General features: G+C 39.7%; 2 protein-coding genes and 1 non-coding gene across 3 annotated transcripts; all 3 read left to right on the forward strand.

The window, feature by feature from the left end:
• Positions 1-2946: 2946 nt before the first annotated feature.
• Positions 2947-17023, forward strand: senp3b (SUMO specific peptidase 3b). The gene is made up of 11 exons (XM_053629033.1): positions 2947-3065; positions 6631-7371; positions 7475-7624; positions 9753-9864; positions 10233-10380; positions 10482-10529; positions 11766-11843; positions 14870-15007; positions 15149-15232; positions 15542-15592; positions 15799-17023. Exons 2-11 carry the CDS (start codon positions 6669-6671, stop codon positions 15907-15909), a joined length of 1623 nt encoding a protein of 540 aa, XP_053485008.1. The 5' UTR covers positions 2947-3065; positions 6631-6668; the 3' UTR covers positions 15910-17023.
• Positions 17024-17148: 125 nt separating this feature from the next.
• On the forward strand, positions 17149-23699 carry eif4a1a (eukaryotic translation initiation factor 4A1A). The gene is made up of 11 exons (XM_053629034.1): positions 17149-17232; positions 18429-18477; positions 18803-18935; positions 19315-19454; positions 20281-20449; positions 20751-20860; positions 21173-21316; positions 21624-21761; positions 22014-22103; positions 22277-22356; positions 22459-23699. Exons 1-11 carry the CDS (start codon positions 17210-17212, stop codon positions 22601-22603), a joined length of 1221 nt encoding a protein of 406 aa, XP_053485009.1. The 5' UTR covers positions 17149-17209; the 3' UTR covers positions 22604-23699.
• On the forward strand, positions 20490-20631 carry LOC128610841 (small nucleolar RNA SNORD10). Its single transcript, XR_008386445.1, has one exon. It is a non-coding gene; the product is annotated as a small nucleolar RNA SNORD10 (small nucleolar RNA).
• Positions 23700-26040: the final 2341 nt, after the last annotated feature.

Genomic DNA, 26040 nt, shown 5'->3' on the forward strand with positions numbered 1-26040 from the left:
CATTGTTGAAGCCTGCATCCATAGCAAATCTCTTTCCCTAATACCCCTTGCAATATTGTCTAGGACGAATCACAGCAAATCAGATTGTGGACAGCAGAGAACAACCTGCAACATGGCACAACTTTACACAGATTTGAATTCTAGCTCACAGCCAAATCTGTCCCAGGCTCCTCAGTCTAATCAAAGTTCACTGATTGATTTACATAGACTTACAGGTGCATCTAAAAAAAATTGAATATTGTAGAACATTTCCTTTTTTCCCATAATTTAAAATATCGTGGAAAAGTTCATTTTTTCCAGTAATTTAGAATATTGTGGAACTTTTCCAAGACCTTCTAAAAAATTTTTAGATGCACCTGTACATAGATTTACATTTGCCCTTTTGAGTGTCATATGGAATATTTTCATTCTGAAGAGAGTCAGAAAAGTGAGGACCTTTCAAAACTACTTTATACATATTTACATGTCCTTTTTAAGACATACAAATAAACATAAACATATGATTATATTAATGCTTTTGAACAGTCATTTTATAAACTGAACACAGAATAAAAAAAGGTCTTTAACTGTTGGTGGTAACTTTCCATATCAGTGAAGATATAGTTACACAAGACAAATATTTATATTTATGGTTGACAGCATTAGACAGTCTAGAACTTCTAGAAGATGGATATCTCTCTAAAACTGAATCTTTGGGTTCCAAGTATAAGATCCACTCAGGACTAAGACAAGCAGTAAATTCAGAAATGGCAAAATAAGAGTAAAACATTCAATATTAAAAAACAGAAAAACATGTAACCTATAACGGATAATTTAAGTGATTATACTCTATGCAGTAGTATTACAAATATCATAATTGTTATATTAAACAACATAAGTGGTATCTTAAAACACACTTAAATAGTGTGTGGTGGTAACTGAGTCCAGGTGTGTGCAATCAGTAAGCAGGTGAACTTGAATGTGTGTGCTGGGAGTTGGAGTTTGTGATGGCTATGTTTATAAATGGAGATGCATTTGATGCCGAATTTGATGTTGACATGACAAAACCCCTGCTTGAGCTACTGGAGTGCAGTTTCTTATAGGTCATCCCCTGGGATGAGTCTTAGGTTTCTCGGGATGCCAGGCATGAGTGGGTTGAGGATGTTGTCAGCTGGGATCCAGCACCTTTAGTGGGGACCGTAGTCCTCCCAGTCGATCAGTTACTGAAATTTTCCTTCTCTGCACTGAGAGTTGAGAATGACTTTGTCTCAGTAGGCATGCTGTCCTTCGAACTTTAGGGGATCTGGTAGCGTTGATGGAGAAACCCCTTCAGCCAAGGGACCTTGGATAGCAAGTTTGAGATGTGACAAGTGGAATGATGGGTAGAGTCTGCAGTTTCTAGGCAGCTCAAGCTGGTATGTGACATCCTTGATGTGATGCCAAAATTTGTAAGGCCCAATATACCAATGTGAGAGTTTTCTACAGCCTTGGTTGAAGCAGATGTTCCAGGTGGAAAGCCAGAGCATCGGGCACAAGGCAGGGTACACCCTGGACAGGGTGCCAATCCATCGCAGGGCACAATCACATACACACTTACACACCCATTCATACACTATGGACACTTTAGACATGCAAATCAGCCTACCATGCATGTCTTTGGACTGGGGGAGGAAACCAAAGTACCCAGAGGAAACCACCGCAGCACGGGGAGAACATGCAAACTCCACACACACAGGGTCATGGTGTGAATCGAACCCCCGACCCAGGAGGTGAGAGGCGAATGTGCTAACCACTAAGTGGTTCAGTGCTGTGTGTAATGGAAACTTCTCCAATGGGGCCTCCACTGAGGGCTTGGATGTGAAGAGGATGTTGGAGAGGTTGCAGGCAGCGCTTGAGTTTTTCTTTGATGGTTTGGGCAATGATGTTTCCTGCTGCTCTGGAGTCAATCATTGTTGTAAGAGTGGAACTGGATATATTGGACACTGAGAGATTTAGTGTTGGTTGCTGCCACAACAAAAGCACAAAGACTTGGCAGAATAATTCAATCAATCGTTTGTAGGATGAAGTGTGTTCTTCACCTTGGTTTCATACTGCAGTCACCCAGGTTAGTGCTTTGTCCATGAGGAGATTAATTAACTGAGCCATCTTGCGTTGTTCCGAAACTTCTTAATTTATGGAGAAGTACAGTGAGTGCTGTAGCAGGAACCCTTTACATTGAGCTGGGTTACCTGAATACTTCTTAGTGCAAACGCGGAGGCGCAGTAAGCTCACCTTGCTGGGCAGATGACTCCTGACAGAGACTGGGTGATGGACATCTTCACTCTATAGCCTATAAACAGACTGGACACTACTGTGAGATAGCATTCCACAAGGAGCATTTGCTCCACATGGGTCTTATTTAGAGGTATGCCACTCATGCACTATGTTGATCTTTCACTGAATGAGCACAAATCCCTACAGCTAAGCTCCACAAAATAGTGGAAAGCCTTCCCAGAAGAGCGGAGGGTATTATTACAGAAAAGGGGGACTAAATCTGGAATGAGATGTTCAAAAGTGTGTGATGATCAGGTGTCCACAAATTTCTGGCCATATCGCATATATATTATGACGATATTTGTGATGAATACTGGCAATTATCTGGTGTTTACAGAATCCCAATCACATATGAAACTAGCATCAGGACAAAAGTATGCCAGGTGTTTATTTAAAAATGAAAACAGTACTACTTATAACATAAGTACATCAGTATGGGGATTCAGAGATATATATTCATCCATCCATCCATCCATCCATCTTCAACCGCTTACTCCTTTTCAGGGTCGCGGAGGTATATATTCAGACTATTTGTAATACAAAGTCACACACTTCGCTTTCCGTCACCTCTGCAGGAACGCGGAGGGCGAGCTGCTGACGTCATCAACAAAGGCTCGGCAACAGCCGCGTCATAGCTTCGTTGAAAGAAGGCGACGGGCTTCATTGATTAAGGCTGAAATTCTCCTTACACCAAATCGAAAAATTTTAGACACACAGCGAATTGCGCAGTTAATACACATCTACTGAAACCTATACAAAACTGCACTCGGACGGTGAGTGTTATCTTGATATAAATGCACAAAATGCAAAAAGATACGGTGTGATGACCAATGTTTAGGCCAGCTAGCTACCTAGCCTGCTAATTATGCACGCTTTATTAACATCACATTGCAGAGACTAAAAAAAAAAACAACAACCGTACCGCGGATCCTAAAGCAAGTCTTGGCAGGAGTCAGTGCGATTATTTAACATGCATAGCATCATCCGAAAAATCAGTCATTTCTTCATGAGAAAATGCAGTCGTACGATACGGAGACACGTTTATAAACATATTCGGCTGCGGCTAAATGCTAACCTGTTAGTAGAAGCGGGTGGATTACAGGAGATGCTTCTGCAGATACTGCTTTATTTTTCCTTTACAGAGCGAGAAGGTCTTTTGTTCTGCCCAAAACTGTAAGAGTGTTTATTTGGCATGTTCTAGCGTCATTTTATAAGCTATATGTGTACCCTATATGAACATGTCGAAGTCAATTACAAATGCAGCTCAAGAAATACACTGTAAGTCATAAGCTTTAATTTTGGAAAATATGCAATATGTAATATGTATCATGGAGGTGTGTGTAGAAAAGTTGTTTATTTTTTGTGTCGAGTCCTGCTTTGACAACAGAATATATTACAAAACAAATGCAAATAATTTCCCAGATCTGTGCATAAAGCCTGAAATAAAGAATTTTTATAAGTTGCCATATATCCTGATTGATTTGGTTTCAATAAGGAAATTCCTAGAGCAGTGTCATATCAAAGTAAAATAAAAACTCTAGAAGCCAGAAATTGCTGCATGATGTTGACAGAATAATATTATGCCAATATTGTATATATTATGCCAATTATACTAATACATGCAACAATTTTGAAATGTATTTAAAATGCATGTAACATGTTTAAAGATTGCCTGCCATAATTTTAAATAAAATCAGTCATAATTCATCCCACAGAGTTATCTTACTGTGTGACCTTGGTCTGGCTGCTTACAGCACACAGACACTGAGTGATTGGTTTAGTGCTTCTGTACTTATTGCCTGGGATGGTGATACCACTGTATCTTTCCCCCTCAATCCAATACCAAGACTAGTATCCTGATAATGATAACAGTACAAATACTTTGAAAAGTTTTCTTGTATATATAAAATGTGTGATTTATACATTTGTAATTGGTAAGAATGGATAGCAAAAACGCTATTTGAAATATTTGTTCTCTCTCGCACAGAAATAAACCATATCCCTTACAGTGTCCTCCACTAATATTGGCACTCTTGGTAAATATGAGCAAAGAAGGCTGTGAAAAATTGTCTTTATTGTTTAACCTTTTGATCCTTTGTTTAAAAAATTTACAAAAATACTCTGCTGTCAGGGCACACGGTGGCTTAGTGGTTAGCATGTTTGCCTCACACCTCCAGGGTCGGGGGTTCGATTCCCACTGTGGCCCTGTGTGTGCGGAGTTTGCATGTTCTCCCCGTGCTGCGGGGGTTTCCTCCGGGTACTCCGGTTTCCTCCCCAGTCCAAAGACATGCATGGTAAGCTGATTGTACACTAACATGTAGTGTATGAATGGGTGTGTGAGTGTGTATGTGAGTGTGCCCTGCAATGGACTGGCACCCTGTCCAGGGTGTACCCTGCCTTGTGCCCAATGCCCCTGGGATAGACTCCAGGTTCCCCGTGACCCTGAACAGGAGTAAGCAGTAGAAGATGGTTGGATGGTTGGACTCTGCTGTCATGGATATCAAGCAATTGCAAACACAAACTGGCTTATCAAAAGAAAAAAATCTTTGTTAAATATGTGTGTCACAATTATTGGCACCCTTTTAGTCAATACTTTGTGCTACCTTCTTTTGTCAAGATAACAGCTCTGAGTCTTCTCCTATAATGCCTGATGAGGTTGGAGAATACATGGCAAGGGATCTGAGCTCATTCCTCCATACACAATCTCTGCAGATCCTTCAAATTTTGAGGTCCATGCTGGTGGACTCTCCTCTTCAGTTCACCTCACAGGTTTTAAGGGTTTCAAGTCAGGGCACTGTGATGGCCATGGCAGGACCTTGATTTTGTGGTCAGTAAACCATTTTTGTGATTTTGATTTTGATGTATGTTTTGGATCATTGTCCTGCTGGAAGATCCAACCATGGCCCATTTTAAGCTTTCTGGCAGAGGAAGTCAGGTTTTCATTTAATATCTGTTGATATTTGATAGACTCCATGATGCCATGTATCCTAACAAAATGTCAAAGTCCTCTGGCAGAAAAACAGCCCCAAAACATTAAAGAGCCACCACCATATTTAACCATTTAACCATACTTAACCGTGGGAATGAGGTACTTTTCCATATGGCTACCTCTCTGTGTGTGCCAAAACCACCTCTGTTTATTGCCAAAAAGCTCAATTTGGCTTCATCTGACCATGGAACCCGACCACATTTGAAGTTCCAGTAGTGTCTGGCAAACTGAAGATGCTTGAATTCGTTTTTGAATGAGAGTAGAAGCTTTTTTCTTGAAACCCTTCCAGACAACTTTTGGTGATGTAGGTGACTTCGGATAGTAGTTTTGGAGACTTTCTGACCCCAAGACGCAACTAACTTCTGCAATTCTCCAGCTGTGATCCTTGGAGATTTTTTGGCCACTTGAACCATCCTCTTCACAGTGCGTTAAGACAGTATAGACACACGCCCAATTCCAGGTTGATTCATAACATTTCCAGTTGACTGGAACATCTTCATTATGGTGTAAATGGGCATTTTTAATGTTTGTGCTATTTTCTTATAGCCACTTCCCATTTTGTGAAGCTTAACAACGTTTTGCCGCACATCACAGCTATATTCCTTGGTCTTACCCATTGTTATGAATGACTAAGGGATTTTAGCCTATGTGTTACCTCATATTTATACCCATGTGAAACAGGAAGTCATGGTTGAACAATTTCCTGTTCCTAGTCACCCAGGTGTACTAAAATAAAGTAAAATGTCAATGGGAATATACTTCAAATATATTTTTCTCATATGAATTCATAGGGGTGCCAATAATTGTTGCACACCTATATTTAACAATGATTATTTTTTTATAAACCTGTATTGTTTGCAATTCTTTGATATCCATGAGAGCAGAGAATTTTTTAAACAAAATACCAAAATGTTAGACAATTTTCACAGCCTTCTTTGCTCATATTTACCAAGGGTGCCAATACTAGTGGAGGGCACTGTATGTGTTCATTCTCTCTCTCTTGTTTGTTTGTGTGCCTGCCTGCCTGACTGTAAGTGTGTGTATGAAGTGACAGGCAGGCTTAGAAATCCATAGATCCTTATCTGCACACAGGGATTACTATGTTCTACAACATTTTACATTGTGTAAAATGCTTAAAAAGTAAACACACTGTATTGATATTTTAAGTTAGGATCGATTTTCAAAAGGAAACGAAAAGGATCAAAAGTATCAATACCTTAGTGTCAATCAGCCCATTATTGCAGCTTTCTGCTTTAAATAATATTGCAAATCGCACTTTTGCCCGAACACCTATTACCCATTTATACATTGTGCAGCCCACCTATTCCTTTGACCATGTGTTGTTGCAGACGGCGAGCTGGCGCAGGTAGCAGGGTGCCCGTGGACCATGAGGGACAGCGGGGCAAGCTTGGCTCCAAACCGCTGGCAGGGGGAGCTCTCCTTGACTGTGAGCCATGAGGGCAGTGGTGGAGGAATGGCAGGAGGGCACCTCTTGGGTCCTGAATCTCCCCCTAATGCCCAAAGCGCTATGGACTTCAAAGTGGGCCACAAGGAGAGGGGGTGGACTGGAGAATACATAGAGACCGATGAGATGGATGAAGAGGATGGATTTGATGAAGAAGAAGAAGAAGAGGAGGAGGAATTAGAAGAGGACCAGTTGGACGAAGGTGAAGAGATCAGTTCTGAATGTGCTCCAGTAGAAGAGGAGGAGGGAATGGGGGACTGGCACGACCCACATGAATCGTTGCCTCAAATGGCACATTACTACCAGAACTTTTCACCTTCAAATAAGGAGCAAGACAAACCTGAAGCCAGGGATGACCCTGAGAGACCCCTCTGGGCTCGACTAAATGGCCTCAGGCAGCAGAGGCTGAAGCGGTGGAGGAGGCTCCGGGCCTCGACGCGGCTGCGCTTCCGGCTTGCTCAGAACTGGAAAACATGGCGGCAACAGGCGCAGTGGGTTGGCACGCTTGGGTACAGACGGGCAAGGCGGTGGCGTCAGTATAATCTTTATCCAAGCAGGCAGAGGCGAGACCCAGGGTTGCCCAACTCGAGAGCAGCAGCACATACTGCAAATGAAAGTGACACAGGTAAGTCTAATATCTAATCAAGTCTAATATCAAAGTGGCATTTATCAGTATGCTTCTTATCCAAGGAATACCTCATAAAAACATGTTTATCTCTTCTCGGAAGCTTCATTTAGTGATTTGAATGGGTATCATAGCATTTCCCAGTCCAGCTCAGCAGTCAGTGTTGGAAACAACGAAAGGCAAGGTTTCTCTTCAGTTTCCATGCAAAGAGTGGAGATGGCCCTCACAAAAGAGCATGTGTCCTGTGTCCAAGGTAAATATTTTTATTCATCAAAGCCCCAGGCAGCATGGTTTCAAATGTTTTTAAAAATGTGATACTAACATGTGTCAATAAATAAGCATTTACCAATTGTACTTTCAAGAAATGTTTATTTGTAACTACAGTTTAATTCTAACTAAACGCTGCAAAATCATCGGCTGCGTCTGAATATCCCTACTACCCTTCTACACAGTAGGCGAAAAGCAGTACGCCAAATGAGTAGTTTATCCTAATTCTCGGTATTCATAAAACAGTAGGCGAGAAATACCTGGATGACCTACTGCTTTCTCCTCGATTCTGCAGTATGGAACCACTGGACATTGTGGATACTGCACTATCCCATAAGGCATCGAGACTGGCACAAAAGAGCTGTCAGAATTCATGCCGCCTAGTATGTGCGGATTATATTCATGCTTGCCACTTACACTGATCAGTACGTACTGTATCAACAGCCGAGCAGTAGGTACTGAATCTAATGCATTAGGCACTGTCAGAGTATGTAATTTCAGATGAAGCTATTTTATGCAGCTATGAATATAATCAGTCTGATCAGAACTGTGTGGGAGTTTCAGATCACATACAGATTGACAGTGGTGTCTCCACAGCAATATAAACAACCTGGGCTGGTACTAGGAAAGTGTGTAGATATCATAAAGTGGTACTTTTGATTTTATATGCAAGTTATGAATGTTGTTTGGTGTCTTGGTGTATTTTGTACATATTTGTATCGGCACAGGGCTTGCAAAAAGCAGCAAAATAATGTATGATTGCTGTTTGTGTTACTTCACTGCTGCATTCCCCTTCCAGCTAGTGTTTGGTTTTTTTTGCCTCATTTTCTCACTAATTTAGTCTTTGCCATTCCTACCTGCCCTTTAGGGCACTCCTATCATACAACAGCTACCAACCAGGTAGGATAAAGACTATCACATGCTTCTTCTGTGCTTCTAGCCAACCTTTTTGAACTGCTGCTCATGCTGCATCATGTGGTGGGTAACACACTCTGAGAAAAGTGATGTCTGGGCCCTTCTGCGTGCATGAGCTCACAGATGCCCATGTTTGGCTAGTGTTGTTGTTTTTTATGGTGGAGAGAGAGGATGCCATCCCTCCTATCTAGAGAACATGGCCAATTTTGCTCTCTTGGACTCTCGGCCATGGATGGCTGTGGCATTGTCGGGATTTGAACACGCAGTCTCTTGAAGATAGGGTGAAAACTAAAAACTGATTTAAAAATTTACACTGATCAGCAAAGCATGGCATTTTGTTAAATAAAATATATTAAAATGAGCGTTGTATTGAACTGTTTTCTCTCTTTTTTTTTTTTCTTTTCTTTTTTTTTTCTTTTTTTTTTTTTTTACAGCCACTCTGCTAATTTTCATTCCCTTCCCCCTAAAAATACCACAGGTAGAACTACTCATTATTACCACTGCACTAGTTTAGTGTATATCAAATACTAAAAGTTCTAACAAGATGAAGATTTGCACACACTCGGGCACAAATAGGATACAGTGAGCAGGAATGAAGTCATTATAGTTTCTGTAGTTGGGGCAAAACGAGAGCTGATGTAAACAAGTGGCTAAATCTGATTGATTGCTTTGATGCCACTTTTACCATCGAACTTGAATGAGCCTGACGAAAAATGCAGAGAATTAATTAAATTAATTTTAAAAATCCAATATTGTTCTTTCTTTAGCAAACTGTGGTTAATTCACCACAGAATTTATATAACAATAATAAGTTAATTATGAAAATGAGTTGACAGGGGCTTTAAGAGCTACCATCTCTTTTGCAGTGAAGACAACAATCAGAAATTTCAAACCCACTAAGTTCTAGACCAGACTCTGAGATATTCACTTATTTCTATATTGATAGTTGTACCTCTGAATGCAAGAACCAATAACCATTTATACATGGAGCAGACTTTTTAATGCATAAAATTGTGTTTTTAATTAGGACTGCACAAAAGCCCTCTGCGTAGCATCATGATGAGTTCTGATTAGACAGAAGAGATGCTTTTGTCTTGACTTTTGTATGTAGTTGTGTTTTAGACGTCTAACAAAGAGATTAAACTGGCTTCAAGGCCATGTCATCAAATAAATTCATAAATATCTTCTTTATCTCCTAGGCATTTTGGATGAGTCTCTCCATAAATATGGCAGTCTGATCCCTATACATACTGATGATATTGTGGAGCAACTGCAGGAGATCTTCAGTGAGAGCTTCTCTCAAGCTTACAGGTATAGGTATACAAACATGAATTAGTACACAAATGCATTAATGGAAACAGAATTAGTACACAAATGCATTAATGGAAACAGAATTAGTACACAAATGCATTAATGGAAACAGAATTAGTACACAAAAGCATTAATGGAAACACAATTGGTACACAAATGCATTAATGGAAACACAATTAGTACACATGCATTAATGGAAACACAATTGGTGCACAGATGCATTAATGGAAACACAGTTGGTACACATGCATTAATGGAAGAAAGAAAGTTGTTTGGCATGGAGTTACATTTACTCAGTGAATTTAAGTACACATAGCTGTTGTATTTCAATACAAGCCATTTTTGCACATGTGATTTATTCGTTTTAGGAAAGCAGAGGTGCACCAGATAATCCAGTCCTACCAGAGGTCCCCAGGTACGAGCATGGTGCGAGGGTTCAGTGTTAACTACAAGCGCCATGTTCTCACAATGGATGATCTCAGCACTCTATATGGACAAAACTGGCTCAATGACCAAGTATAGTAAATTTCAACTACAGTTATTAGTAAAATCTAACTTTTTGGACACTTGTATAATCCCCCACCTTATCTGTTCCTTCATAACTTCATTTTTTTCAGGTTATGAACATGTATGGGGACCTTGTAATGGATTCAGTGCCTGACAAGGTGATGAATAATAAAATTACTTTTCCAGCAAGTTAGCGCAATTCTTCTAAAAGTGGGATCCAGGGACCAGGGGGTCTGTGATTTTCTAATATTGTTACAGGGGTGGAAACCGCAACCCTATTATGAAAGCTATTATGCTTCTAAATAATGTCAACTGGAATCTACACACAAAATTCAGAACAATTGGTTCTTCAATTAGAAAGTTAAGAAAAAAATTTCTCTCTGGTTACAATAAATCCACAAAATAGTTTACCTTTATTTAATTTAATTTATAACCAGATATTTGGCCAAAAGACTGAAGAGTGGACAGGGTGACAGGAAGAGAAATGGCCAGGTTATAGATGTATAGAAAAGGTTGCCCACATAAATAGAGGCCTTCATTTCTACTCCAAATCTATGTTTTTAACCATGATGTAAGGGTTGGAATGAAGAGTCACAGTCAGGAGGTCTATTGCAGTAAAATATAATAGGGAGCTTTTATGGCAACCCCGTTTTTTGAACTAGAGCAGTAAAGGCAGAAATTGAATATTGTTTGTTGTAATTGAGGCCTGTAGAGCACAGTAAAGCAATCTGAACCAGGAGACAAAATTCTTCCCAAAACCAAACCTCTCTGAGTTGTAAAAGAGGTAGTTCCACTCCACTCTGTCAAAGGCTTTCTCCACAGAGTTTTAATTAAAGCTTCTTGAGAGTTTGAACTGGAATAGTTATAAACGGCATTGAACGACTAAAGCATGTTTAGTCTGATGATAGTAGATGGGGGAATGTTTTCAGGGGCAACATCAGTAAGTTTGATCATTTAAAAACAACATTCAACAAACTAATTGGACGATAATAGGTTCAGTCCAACTGATCTGTCTTTTTTTCCCCTCCCCTTCTCCTCCTCCTGAGTGAAAGTTTGGGGAAGATGGCCAGAATTAAAAGATTGATTAAATATATTCATTAAAAGAGGTGCCAACTTGTGGCAGAATTTCTTATAAAACTCTGATGGGAAATCAGGTCCTGGACACTTCCCACATTGTAAAGACAATGCAGCACTATTAAGTATGTGATTAAGTCTTTTGAATAGTTAGTTTGTCTCATAAATCTGTATTGAGGGGGTCTGTCATTTGTGGTTTGTTTGGGTTTTTTTTTTTCTTCAGTTAAAAGGGTCCTTGTCTACAAAAAGTTTAGAGCATGCCCATGTCGCTTTTTGTTATGTCTAAATTTTAAACTTTACTCTTTTTCAATTCATTTTAGGTCCATTTCTTCAACAGCTTCTTTTATGATAAGCTGCGAACTAAAGGTTATGAAGGAGTTAAACGGTGGACAAAAAATGTAAGATTTTTTTCCCCCTCTAATCGCAGTTGCAATTTAGCAGTCATGTGGAATATTCTCATGAATGTTTAAAAACCAACCGATTTAGGAGTTGAGGGGAGGTAATAATGATAGGAAAGTAAATAATGATGCTTTTAGAATTAGACTTGGAATCAGTCCACTGCTTGGGTGTATTGTTGTATTTGAATTTATTTGAGAGATCCCAAGGTCATATGCTGAGATGGACAGTCAGACATGTGAAGCCATTCATTCAGTACCCATGTAGTAATCGTGTGTATAACCCCTGACAAAAATTATGGAATCACCACACTTAGAGGATGCTCACCTGGGTTTTTTTTACTTTGTAGCAAAACTGAACTACAAAGCTGAACATTCTGGCTTCCTGAAACACACCACAAACAAGTTAAATTAAATTGTTTTAATTAATGGCATATTTTTTCCAGAATCAAATAGTAGTCAATTTAAAATGGTTTCAGATTTTCTAAAACAAAAACAGTCTGTATACACTTTTGTCTCCAGCGATCCCTTCATCATGATCCAGAACTTTTAATTAATAGAGATCCCATCAAAGTCATTAAGGAAACCAAGTTCATAGGCCTTCTCTTTGATAACAAAATTACTTTTATTCCACATTTGAAAACTTTTAAGAAACAAATGTCTTAAAGTTATGAATATAATTAAAGTGTTGGCCAAAACTAAATGAGGGGCAGAGTACACTGTTCTTTTGTGCCTTTATAGAGTATTGATCCGATCATGTTTGGACTATGGGAGCATAGTTTATGATTCTGGCAGGAAGTCATATAAACAGATGCTTGACAAAGTGCATCATCAGGGATAACGGCTTGCCTTGGGAGCATTTAGAACCTCACCAGTACAAAAGTACATTGAAGCCAATGAACCATCACTTCAAAATAGATGGTTGAAGCAATCACTTCAATATGCTGTCAAACTAAAAGCAAACAAAATACCCCAGCCTATTCTAGGCTTTCATTCCCAATACATTCATTTGTATGAGAGCAAACCTAAAAGCATCAGACCTTTTGGTATTCGCAGGAAATGAACAAGCTGATATGGCTGCAAAGGAGGCAGTTAATCTAGAAGTAGAAGAATGTCAAATTCCTCCCAAAGACCTTAAACCTAGTGTCAATCATTATATATTAAACAAGTGGCAACAAGAATGGGACACGTGTACAAACAACAAATTGCATGAAATCCATCCTGAAATCCGCAACATACTTTTAATCTCCTTTTAAAACAAGATTTGATCAAGTGGTGTTCACTAGATGTCGTATAGGTCATTCAAGATTGACTCATACATTTCTGCTTAAAGGTGAACACCCAATATTATGCATGTTCTGCAAGACCCCCCTTTCCAATAAACCTATTTTATTGGACTGTCTTGCTTTTAATGTAACTAGACAACATTTTATGTATTATGCTCACTTAAGGACTTGTTTAGTAAGATTTTACCAGAAAAGGTTTGAAATTTTTTATCATATGTAAATGTAAAACATCTTATATAATCTTAACTGCTGTGTTTTTCTTTTTGTTTAGTTTTTGTTTTATTGTGTTTATGCAACTCTTGTATTTTTTATAATTCAGATTTTTTTTCCATGAAGATAGCCTCAGATGCTGACATGGGATTAAAATCTATACTACTCACTTACTCACTACAGATCAAGTACTGGACAAAATTATGGAATCACTCAATGTTGAGGAAAAAATTATGTAATCACCTTGTAATTTGCATTTCTAAATCAAATCAGCACCAGCACAAGTCTAAAAATGCAAATAAGTCTGCACCTTGGACCTTTTGAAAGGAAACATGGCCCCAACAAAAAAAATCCAACACGGAGATGTTGGCTGTTCTCATTGGTGCAAGCATAAACAAAATGGGAATGTTATAAAAAGGAAAACATACAAGTAGACCAAGTAAGATGGAAAATGTCAGGGTAGAAAACTCAAATCAATATGCCTTGAAAATAGAAAATTACAATAGAAAAAACTAATGGCCGGAAACAGGAGTCAATGTTTGTGACGGAACTCTAAGAAATCGGCTGAATGAAATGGGATTTACGTACAGAAAAACCAAAACCAGCACTAAGACCTAAACAGCAGAAAACAAGGTTACAGTGGGCTAAAGAGAAGCAATCATGCAGTGAGGATGATTGGATGAAAGTGATATTCAGTGATGAATCACGAATCTGCATTGTCCAAGGAAATGATGCTGGAACTTTTGTCTGGTGCTGTTCTAATGAAACATATAAAGATGACTGCTTGAATAAAAATCTAATTTCCCCACTCATTTATGATATTGGGTTGTATGTCTGGTAAAGGACCAGCGGAGACCTCCACAGTCAATGCACAAGTGTACACTGAAATTTTGGACACTTTTCTCATTACATCGATAGAAAATAGGTTTGGTGATGAAGTCATATTTTCAGGATGATAATACATCTTGCCACAGAGCAAAGGGTGTTAAAGCTTTTCTTCAAGAAAAACACATCAACTCAATGACATGGCAAGCAAACAGTCCGGATCTCAATCCCATTGAAAATTTATTGTTGAAATTTAAAAAATTGCTCCATGACAAGGCTCCATCCTGCAAAGCTGATCTGTCAACCTCTATTCGAGAGAGCTGGAATCAGCTTGATGGAGGATATTGTTTTTAATTAGTCAAGTTCAGGCCTCAAAGAATTCAGGCAGTCATAAATGCCCGAGGAGGAGCAACAAATAGTTTTTATGTTGATGATTCCAGAATTTTTTTCTCTACTTGATATGGAAAAAAATGCCATTAATTAGAACAATTGAATTTAATTTGTTTGAGATATGTTTGATGAAACCAGAATGTTCAGCTTTTAAACAAAAAAAATGTTGTGCGTCACCTTGATTTGATTGCTACGAAGTAAAAAATCCGGGTGTGCATCATCTAAGTTTGGTGATGTCTTAATTTTTGCCAGGGGTTGTAGATTTTCTACTCCTCCCTAAAGTGTATGTGTAAGTCTTCATTGTATTCTTTGTTTTAGGTTGACATCTTCAGCAAGGATCTCCTGTTGATTCCCATTCACCTGGAAGTGCATTGGTCACTTGTATCAGTGGACATCAAACAGCGTTACATCACTTACTTTGACTCCCAGCGAACCCTTAACCGACGGTGTCCCAAGGTCCGGACTTGTCTTTTTTTTTTTTTTTCCCCCCTGATAGCATTCATTTTCTCACAACCTCAATTATTTAATATAAATTTGCATTTTACATGCATACTGTTTGTATTTTCAAATCCACTTCTTTCTCTTTTCCCCTACTAGCATATTTTTAAATACCTCCAGGCAGAAGCTATTATTAAACAACAGAGAGATTTTCTCACTGGGTGGAGAGGCTTTTTCAAAATGGTGAGTCATAGTTGCAGTCTTTTAGGACAATTGACCACAAACTGCTATGTACAAAACTCTGGCAAATGTGTGTGCGCGTGTGCTCTTGTGTGTTTTCCTGTGTACAAAACTCTGGTAATTACATAAAGTCTTGTGTGTGTATTTTGTCTAAAGAAGTTTACATACATGTTATGTTGGAGTAAAGTGCATGTTATGTATGGAATCACACAGGAATTTGTGCTGGTACTACTGGTTTATAGACAATTGAGCTGTATTTCATAGTCCCGTTTTACAAGCTGTTACTTTATTGATGCTGTATTTGTATCGTAGAATGTAGGAAGGCAGAATAATGACAGCGACTGTGGGGCTTTTGTCCTTCAGGTAAGTTAAGAAAACTATCTATGCTGCTTTCATGTCTTGTGTGGTTTTGTATAGCACTTCATGTCATTCCAGAGAGGCATCCTTTGATTTAGGATTGTGCCAAAACAACATGCAAGAATAAAAATTAAATCTATGTTACAGGAGAATTAATAACACCATATTGTGTTCCACTTTGTTCACTTTTACTTTCCTTTTTTCCATTCTAGTACTGTAAGTGTCTGTCATTAGGGCAGCCCTTCAGCTTCAGTCAGCAGGATATGCCTAAACTGAGAAGACTCATGTACAAAGAACTCTGTCACTGCAAGCTCTCACTGTGATAACTGTTTAGGGGTTATGCAGCAAGAGGTGGGGGGAAGAAACAGCTGGAAACCTTCACGTTCCCAAAAGGCAGAGAGAGACTATAAAACAGGATATCACATTATCAAACCCACTTTTTTCTTCTTTTTTTTCTTTCTTTCTTTTCTTTTTTTCTTTTTTTTAAAAAAATAGTTTTGTTTTGTATCAGTGTTATTTTGTTCTTGTGGTTGTCAGAGGCCAGGCTTTTTTCTAATGGCTACCTTTTGAGATTTGACATCTTGGCGACAGCCTTTTTGGACTCTTGAAAAAAGCTTCATCAGTGGAGTAGAATGATTTTTCTCACAATCTGTAAAGGTCTAATGAGACTTTTTATTAATTGTTGAGAAGTGTGTTATGTTACTCAGATGTGCAAGTATAATGTTCCTTTTATTGTCAATAAATCATGTTCTGTGTAAAATGATGGGTGGGCCTGATCTGATCATTATTGAATATATTGTATATTATCATTCTGTCAGTTTTGTGTCTATGGAAGTGTGTGGAAAATATGCAGTTTGGTTACAGCTTTCTGATTAAGCTATAGTTCCTTTCACTTTGTGACTTGATTTGGACCACTTGTGGAGATCTTTCAAAAGATATAATTAGATTAAATCAAGACATTTTAACTAGTGAAAAGGCACAGTCTATTATGTCTATATCCTCCTGTATTTTTGGGTGAAGTGTTCATACCACTGTGACAAGTATCATTATATGTATGGTGTTTTGTGTCCACTGGAAACATCATATTATATTTAATATAGTGGTTTGCTATTTTAACACTTCCATTAATACAGAGGGTTGTAAATTGTATACATAATTTTAAGAGGAAGATCACATTTTTGAACAGTGCTTAGTATTAAACTCCGACAATACAAAATAGTACAATTGCCTGACCATAAAGCGATTACTGAAGATGATTCTATATTCTATGATTCTCTGATTCTATGATTCGATCTTCTGTCTGTTCTATGATTTATCTATCTACCTACCCAGTTCAGCAATATTATAGTTTGCATCAATACCTAGTTGTGTTGTAATTTTTACTCAATTCCAAAATTGTCGGAAATTATTGAGTCAACATTTCCGGTGATGTCACGCTGCTCGACGTGAATTGTGAGGTGGGCGGGATTTCTTTGCTCTGCAGGATAGAATTCAGCCATTCAGCAGTCACTTTGGCCCGCCTCAGTTCTGATTGATAGTCGTCTGATCCAATTACAATTCTTCACTCTGCTTCACAGCCCACGTATTTAGCACTTTTCCGCCCTTCTGCCTTTCTTTGTGATAATGTCGGCTGAACATGAACATAGGTGAGTAAACGCTTACTTCAGCGAACGTTTTAGTTGGTTTTACGTTTGTAATAATCGGCGCGTTAGTTTTAGTTTATTAATATGTACACACGGGAAGCAACCGCAGCGATTTTTACAATTTTCGCCGTGTGTGAATCTGAACTAAAATGAGCGTTCTGTGGCGGCGTGGCCCGGTAACAGTAATTAGTTAACGTGTATAAATGGAAGAAGGCCGCGTTTTGGGATAACAGCGCTCATTTTGTTGGATTTAGCACGGTTTTTTAAAATCTTGTGCCGAACTGTTCTGTGTGTGTGTGTGTATGTATGTGTGTGTATAATATATATATACCGTTTTTCATTATGACTTTTCAAAAAAATAACAAAAACGTGCCGGGCTTGTAGCCGAATGCTAACATCTCCGTTAGCTACCGGCTCGGCCTCACCCACATGGCCGCCTCCTGGCCCTGCCTGTCGAGCCCTAATCCCAATCGCCGCCTTTCAGCATTTGGTAATGGAGGGGAATCGATATTACGTTTACTGACGCCTTATTGTGTGATTTATATATCAAGCTGGTTCGTCTTAATCAGGATTAAATATATATCGCGGAAATGAGTCTCGCGCACATGGCCTACCGGTTAGACAAAAGAGAAGTGTGAGTGCGCGAGCAGGCCAGAGCCTCGCCTCAACCCGCCTCAGTCGCTCACCCACTGCCACTCACTTCACTTAAGGCTACTCACGAATTACTGTTAAATCCGTAGTACTTCTGGTTGTTCTTCGTTTTCATTAGTTTATTAATAGCCTGTTATATAGCCGAGTCTGATCACATTGGCTTCGGGTTTTAGCTAGTTGCTAGGTGGATTAGCTGACTTTATTCCGTTTGTACGCCTGGGTTCGTTTGACAAATGACTGAATAAGACACGTTTTATCAAATGTTAATGTTTTTCTAGTGGTGCTTAGACGGCGAGACCAATAATAAAAAAAAAACAGGAAAATCTGTAGGGTTGTGATCGAGGCCTTCTACAGAGTCCCCTGCGACGTGTCCAGGGGTAACTTCCCTCCATTTCATGTTCATAACCCTTCGGCATTTAGGTTTCTCTCGTGCTCATCTGACTGTTGAACGAGTTATATTGAATGTAGCATGAATTTGGAATTGTTTGGAAATGCGGAGATTAATTTGTTTTCTACTCCTTCCTTTTTTCTTTTTTTTTTTTGTTCAGACCTAGAGACAATGGCCCTGAGGGCATGGAGCCAGATGGAGTCATTGAGGTGAGTTAAAATCTCTCTTCCAAATTAGCGGAGTCTCACGCACATTTATTTTGTGTATTCAATTCAATGTATGTGATTGGAAGCACGGATAATGCAAATGAACACTGGTTGTAAATCGTCTCACTCCGTTCTGCAGTTGCAGCTCTGTTTTAATTTGACATCCATAAGGGGATCTGGTTTCTGATCATAGTGAGATCCCTGCTACATTTATGAATTGTTAACACTTTGAGGTCTTTATGGATCACAAGTGTTTGACACAATTTCAGCTTGATGCTATGGCAGTTAAACTGTTTTTGTTTTTTCTTTCCCTGCCTTGTTTTGTTAGGGTAACTGGAAGGAGATTGTCGACAGCTTTGATGACATGAACCTGCGTGAGAATCTTCTCAGGGGAATATATGCCTATGGTTTTGAGAAACCTTCTGCCATTCAGCAGAGGGCAATTCTCCCTTGTATCAAGGGTATGTATTTGTAAAGACTTCCTTTATTATTATTGGCACATGGTTCTATATCTGGTAAGGAAAGAGCAAATTCTGACTGTGAATTGGCTGACTGAGAAGATGCATGCTAGAGTTTTTAGTCTCTGCTTTGGTAAGTGATTTATCTCGGCTCTGGGTAGAGGTGATGCATCCACCCTTAACAATTGGGCAAGGCAGTGTCTATCTGTGGCAATTAGTTCTATATCTGGTAAGGGAACAAAAAATGCAGTCCATGTTCATCCCAGTCTACTCAGTACCGTGAGGTGAAGACTGTTTCATGCTATGGACACAGAACAGAAACACTGTTTTGTTTTTGGAACCCTTGTTTGCCGAAATGTTTCATTCAAACATATTTGTGTAGGGTATGATGTCATCGCTCAGGCTCAGTCTGGAACAGGGAAGACAGCCACGTTTGCCATCTCTATCCTGCAACAGATTGATATTGAGCTGAAGGGCACTCAAGCCATGGTCCTGGCCCCGACCAGAGAGCTTGCTCAACAGGTAAGACTTGGTCCACGGTAGTGCGGTTTCAGTTGCACGAATGTAGTTTGTTACATTCTAGACACTCAGTGCTTTTACATGGTAAAAATGCTTAAAAACTACCACTAGTGTGTAGCATCCACCTGGATGATGTGACAACAGCCAAAGTGTGCCAGGATGTCCACCACACACACCAGTTATTAGTGGAGAAGAGACAGTGATGTAGCCAATTCAGAGATGGGGTTTATTAGGGGGCCATGATGGAGAAGGGCCAAGTCTTGTCCGAAAGGTGGTGCTGTTTTTACAGTATAGTGACACTGTACTGAGGCATTAGGCCCCCCACAGACCACAGGATGAGAGCCCCCTGCTGGCCTCACTAATACCACTTCTAGCAGCAAACCTAGTTTTCCCTAGGTTGTCTCCCATCCATGTACTGGCCAGGCTCAATCCTGCTTGAGAAACCAGGTGAGAACTGTAATGTAATAGTTAATCTTCTGTTGGACTGTGGAAGTAGCAAGCACTTGGAGACTGTAGAAATCTAGGTCCCCTTATCAACTGGCAAGGTAGTGTCTCAGTGGCACCTTCCTACATTTGCTATGGGGGGAAAAGCAGGCAACCCATATTCATCCCAGTCTACTCTGTACCATGAGTTAAAGACTGTTTCATGCAGTGGGCACATTTTACTCATTAACATGTTACCTCAGCCCTTGATCACTTGTCTTTGGATCAAGGCTGAGACGTTTATCTAAAGCAACTGATTGTATTGCTCAAATACATGGATTAAACTTGATCCATGTGGATTCTGGAAAACATGTTTAACCAGTCTGATTTCTCTACCCAACTTTAGATCCAAAAGGTGGTTCTTGCCCTTGGAGACTACATGGGTGCTACCTGCCATGCCTGCATTGGTGGCACCAACGTCCGTAACGAGGTGCAGAAGCTCCAGGCTGATGTGCCCCACATAGTGGTTGGAACCCCTGGACGTGTCTTTGACATGCTGAACCGGCGCTATCTCTGTAAGTAGCAACACTTTCATCCATATGGAAGGGCTTAAGTGCTGTAATGATGATCCCCATGCGTGTCAACTGACTCCAGAGTCTCCTGTGCTCCTCTGCCACGTCTCAGTGTTCTGTTGGGGTGTGTACAGGGTTCACAGCTCTCTGGAGGCATGATCTGACCTCACTGACCTGACCACAGCATTGCCCCTCTTTTAGTGTAACATGAGTATTGTGAGGACTTGAGTGTTGCAATATGTTCACTTTGAAGTTGTTGATGCCTTGTACTGAAACACTGAACATGGGTATTTCCCTTCATCAGCACCCAAATACATAAAGATGTTTGCATTGGATGAAGCTGATGAGATGTTGAGCCGAGGATTCAAGGACCAAATCTACGAGATTTTCCAGAAGCTATCTACTGACATTCAGGTGAAAATCACACATACTGGCATTTCAGTGTATAACTTATCAAATGGTCTGTTTTCCATGATTGTTTATGAAAGTATGTGTTGTTGGCCAAAGATCCCTCTCCCCCCAGCCATTTTTGCTGTGGAGGGAACAAAGTTCTTTGGTAGAGTATTCCTGCTGCTCTCCACAGTGACTGGGTCTCCTTGTCCTTAATCACGACTATAAAGCAGTTGACATTTCATTGTGCACGTGCATTTTTAATGATATTTTCAAATATGAAAAGCTGCTGTAAAGCTGATTCAGTTAAGGTAATACATGTTTGTCTTCCTACAGGTGATCCTGTTGTCAGCCACCATGCCCCAGGAGGTGCTGGAGGTCACCACCAAGTTCATGAGAGACCCTGTAAGGATCCTGGTCAAGAAAGAGGAGCTGACCCTGGAGGGTATTCGTCAGTTCTACATTAACGTGGAGAGGGAGGTAAAGGAGCTTCTCCCATTCATTTCTGCGTATGATTTTGTGTAGTCCCAGCTTCATCTCGAGTTAAGAAGACAATTGTTTTTTTTTTGTTTGTTTTTTTTAGCGTGAATGTATGGCTGAAAAGTGCCATCTGGTGGTCACATCCTGTCAGTACTTAAGTGGTAGACTTGGTTTAATTTAGGTCAGCTGACTGCCATTGCCATAGATATTCTAGGGTTGTTTGGCATTTTAAGCCCTTTACGGCTTTACTGACTTGTCACTTAAATTATTATTGGTGTGTAACTGGCTCCATTTACTCCTGTCATAGGAGTGGAAGCTGGACACACTATGTGACCTGTATGAGACATTGACCATCACTCAAGCTGTTATCTTCATTAACACACGCCGGAAGGTGGATTGGCTGACGGAGAAGATGCATGCTAGAGATTTTACAGTCTCTGCTTTGGTAAGTGAATTATCTGAGCTCTGGGTAGAGGTGATGTGTCCACCCTTAATAATTGGGCAAGGCAGTGTCTATCTGTGGCACTTAGTTCTATATCTGTTAAGGGAATAAAAAATGCAGTCCATATTCATCCCAGTCTACTCAGTACCGTGAGGTGAAGACTGTTTCATGCTATGGACACACTTTTTCACTTGGGATCGAATGAAATTGCGAGTTTACTTAAAAATGAGCTGACTATTTCTATTGGTTTTCTAGCATGGAGACATGGACCAGAAGGAGAGAGATTTAATCATGAAGGAGTTCCGCTCTGGCTCCAGTCGTGTCCTCATCACCACTGACCTGCTGGTAGGTTTGTCCCTTAATGAAAATGTTCATTTAGGTTCAGTGTCATGGATATAACATGCAGTGCTTTGTGTAGTTGAATAAATTTAGTTGGCCTCCATGTACACATTTAATACACCCTGTCTTTTTTTTTTTTTTTTTTTTTTTTTTTTGTCTGTCTGTTTTTTGTCCACCAGGCTCGAGGTATTGATGTGCAGCAGGTTTCCCTGGTCATCAACTATGATTTGCCCACAAACAGGGAGAACTATATCCACAGGTGAGTCCTGACCACAGCTCTCCTCCATGTTTTCTTTGTTTTTATATGTTGAGGTAACGGATTGTGATTTTTAGGAATTCTAACTACAATTACTCTGTTTAGGATTGGACGTGGTGGCCGTTTCGGCAGAAAGGGTGTCGCTATCAACATGGTGACTGAGGATGACAAGCGCACGCTCCGGGACATTGAGACCTTCTACAACACAACCGTGGAGGAGATGCCCATGAATGTGGCCGACTTGATCTGAAAACAGCTTTCCACTCCTTTCTTCCCCCACTTAATTTCTTTTGTCTCCTATTTGTCTGGACTTGTACATGCTCGTTTCCCCTCTAAATCCACCACCCTGCCTCAATGATTATCACTGTTCACAGCAAGACATTATAAAATCTTCATCATGGGTGTCTTTGAAAAGACTTTCGAGTGTTCTTTTTAGCATTTAAAGATGATTCATTAATTTGGAGTGAGCCTTGTGCAGTGATGCTATCCCTATGACCTGTTCCATCCACCTATTTTATTGTTCTGTATATTTGTATCTATGACTAAAGAGCTGAGCACCAAATGGTTGAAGTGGACCTGTTTATTTGACTTTCCATTTTGCCATAAATTGTGGCTGCTCTAATAGTTTATGGAGAAAAAAATATGGCTGAAGATGTAAAGTGATGAGCGTGAAACTCATCTTGCTCGGCCAGGTATTTGGGTATAGACTTGTCTTGCATTTAAAGTATTAACTTTTCTGTGCTTTCAGGGTGCAGTGTGAGCCTTTTGTGCTTTTTTTCTTTTTTTTTTTTTTTTGCGCAGTGCTTGAACAAAAACACTGCCATCACTTCTGCTAGGAATTGCCGAAATCAATGAGCGTTGTATCACCGGACATGATTTTTACATCTTTAACTTGTATAGTGCCATTTTACGGTAGCATTTTCTTCTAAATAGACATTTCTCATTTGACCCATGCCACACATGGCTTGGTGTTGGGACATTATCACCACATAGTGTATTGTATAGAATCTGTGTCAGTCCTGTTTGAGGAGTGTTGCTCCAGTAACCTACCTCACCAAAAGAGATTGGAGGGGTCTTTTTAAAGGACCAAACTACAAATGATTATGTAGAGATTCTAACGTTACTTTTTTCCTGGTTTAAAAAGCCTGTCTTGTGGAGTGGGAATGGAGGTTTTTGGCTGTGCAGTTTACATTGCTCAGTGCTGTTTTTGTTTTTTAAATGAATTTATTAAAATGTGATAACCTTTTTCAGACAGAAGCCGTGTATTAATCTTTTTCTACATTGGATTCTGTATAGTATTTATTTTAATTTTCTTAAATAAAGGTATTTCTTTTTAACAAGTCAAACATGTTTTCTTGGGAGTCCTTTGAGGCACCATGCTAGGGAATGGTCTGTTAGCCTAATAAAGTTCAGTACAAAACGAACGGTAGACTTTTTAATGTAGGTCCAAAACTCCGATCCATGCAGGCTTAAGCACAAACTGATTCTTTGAGGTATAAATAACTTAAATATATTAAGGAAATATAGTATGTGGTGCTTTCTGTCCTAATCGTTTGTATTTTATTTGTTAAAATATAAACAGTTCATTTGGACCCTTGAATCAACTTTATTGTCCATGCTGGCTGGTCATGTGGCCTTCAGTGACAGTTGCAAAGGTGACATTAACTGGTGTGACCTAAGCGCATGCTGGTGTGAGGTCATGCAGGAGGAATGCTGTTTTACATTGATTAGTTGTGCAACATATTTAGTCTAATTATAGAAGTGAATGCTGTCGTGTAGATTATAGACAGGGTAAAGTAATGAAGGAGTGTCAAACAGAAGGCGTTGAGGTCAAAAGTCTTGACAGTAATGATTTGTGCTTTCGCTCTTCTGACGAACCAAACTTGGCTCAGTGTGAAGGCCTTCATAATTAGTTTGTGGATTTTCTCTGATAAAAAAAATAAAGTCTATTTTAAAAGTGACTGATGTGCTGAATCAGGTGTGTTAAATAAGATGAAATGTTTAGCATTGCTGCTTATTCAGATATAATTCGTATTGAGAAGTATTTGTGTATGAACTGTAGGACACTAAGAAGTCAGACACTTCCACCACCTACCAAGGAGCTTCAGAGACTTCTTTGCTATTGTCAATTACATCACCTAATGATACATCAAAACAAACTCTTTTTCGCAACCTTTAATGCAGTACATTTGTAGCCTATGTTCAAAATACTTTCTAATATAAATGTTAGTCAGGAACATCCAATATTGTCAAGTTTCTCAAAACCATGTTAGAACACTGTCCACCGGGGGGCAGACAAGCAGTTAAAGGTTGTGGTGAGAAAAGGTTAAATGGACAGTGTATTAAGCAAGGCACATCGCCTGGCTCTATAAAAGAGTGTTATTCCTCTCCCTGCATGCCAATGCTTTGTGGTGTTGCGTGTATGTCATTTTAATTCCATGCTAACAACTTCTGATCACTTCAGCCAAATTGTCACCCCCACCACCACCATCCTCTGTCACACATGTGCTGCTCACAAAGACATAGTCTCATTCATCTTTCCATCAAAGAAACTCTATGCTAATTCCCGCATCATGTACTCCTGTCTCATTTTCCTCCGTTCCATTCATTCCACACTGTTCCCCTGTCCTAGGCTTTCTATAGCTGCATTGCTCTGCTCTTACCATTGCTGGCCTCCAGTGAAACCCAAAGAGCCCCCCGAAACCCCTTCCCCCTAGGTTGGATGTTGTTTTGATTATGTGTCCTCAGTGTAGGTGGCCCTTCCAACACTTTCACCGTGTCTGGATGGCAACCCCCACGGTCTCACCCCCCATCCCTCCCTCCCCCACCACAGCTCACCCCCCTGCTGGGGGCGCAATTGTGGCAGGGGGGATTATGCGAGTGGGAGGCTCGTAAAGGGCCTGCCAGGCTCCTTCTGTGCAGTGACGGATGGCTGCAAGACTGAAGGGCCGATTTACATGAGAAGAGGGAGAACAGAAGCCCCATTCAGCTGGCCTGTCAGGGAGGACTCGGGGACAAACTGCGTTCTTTCCAACTAGCCCTCTTCCCCTCTGAGCTCCTGTTTGCTTCTTTATCTTCTCCTCATCCTTCCTTCTTAATTCTGGCTTCCCTGATGCATCATGCACCTCATCTCTTCATTTTCATCCCACTTCATTTCCATTTCATCCCTCTTCATTTCCATCCTTTCAGATTTGTTTCCAGTTCATAACAAAATCTTTTTCTTACCATTACAATTCTTTAACGTTTACAGCTGACAATAGGCGATAATATGGATAAAATGGGATCAGATAGATGCTACACAAACCTAAATTATTTATAGTCTTTGTAGACAATATATGGCAACTAAAACCTTATGGCAAGACAGAAAAAGTTTTTGCATCAAAGTAATAGATGATTTATGTAATTTTCTATATAAAATGACTTTATTAGTTAAGTACCTTTTCATTTATGTATTTATTCTACCATAGGGTGAGAATTATTCAAACTTTTTTTTTTTCTTTTACCAGTGGTAACATTTTACAAAATGACAATTATGTGACCCATGACTGCCTTAAGCAATAGCTGTAGCACAAGGTCACCCTTTCCTCGCCTGATGTTACTCTCACAGCAGGAGCAACATTGTTCCAAATTCTACTAATATATTTCCAATGTAAATTTTGCTGTGGTCCACCCATCATCATCTGCATT

Source organism: Ictalurus furcatus, chromosome 7 (assembly GCF_023375685.1).
Source record: "Ictalurus furcatus strain D&B chromosome 7, Billie_1.0, whole genome shotgun sequence".
In the NCBI taxonomy this organism is placed as follows: domain Eukaryota; kingdom Metazoa; phylum Chordata; class Actinopteri; order Siluriformes; family Ictaluridae; genus Ictalurus; species Ictalurus furcatus.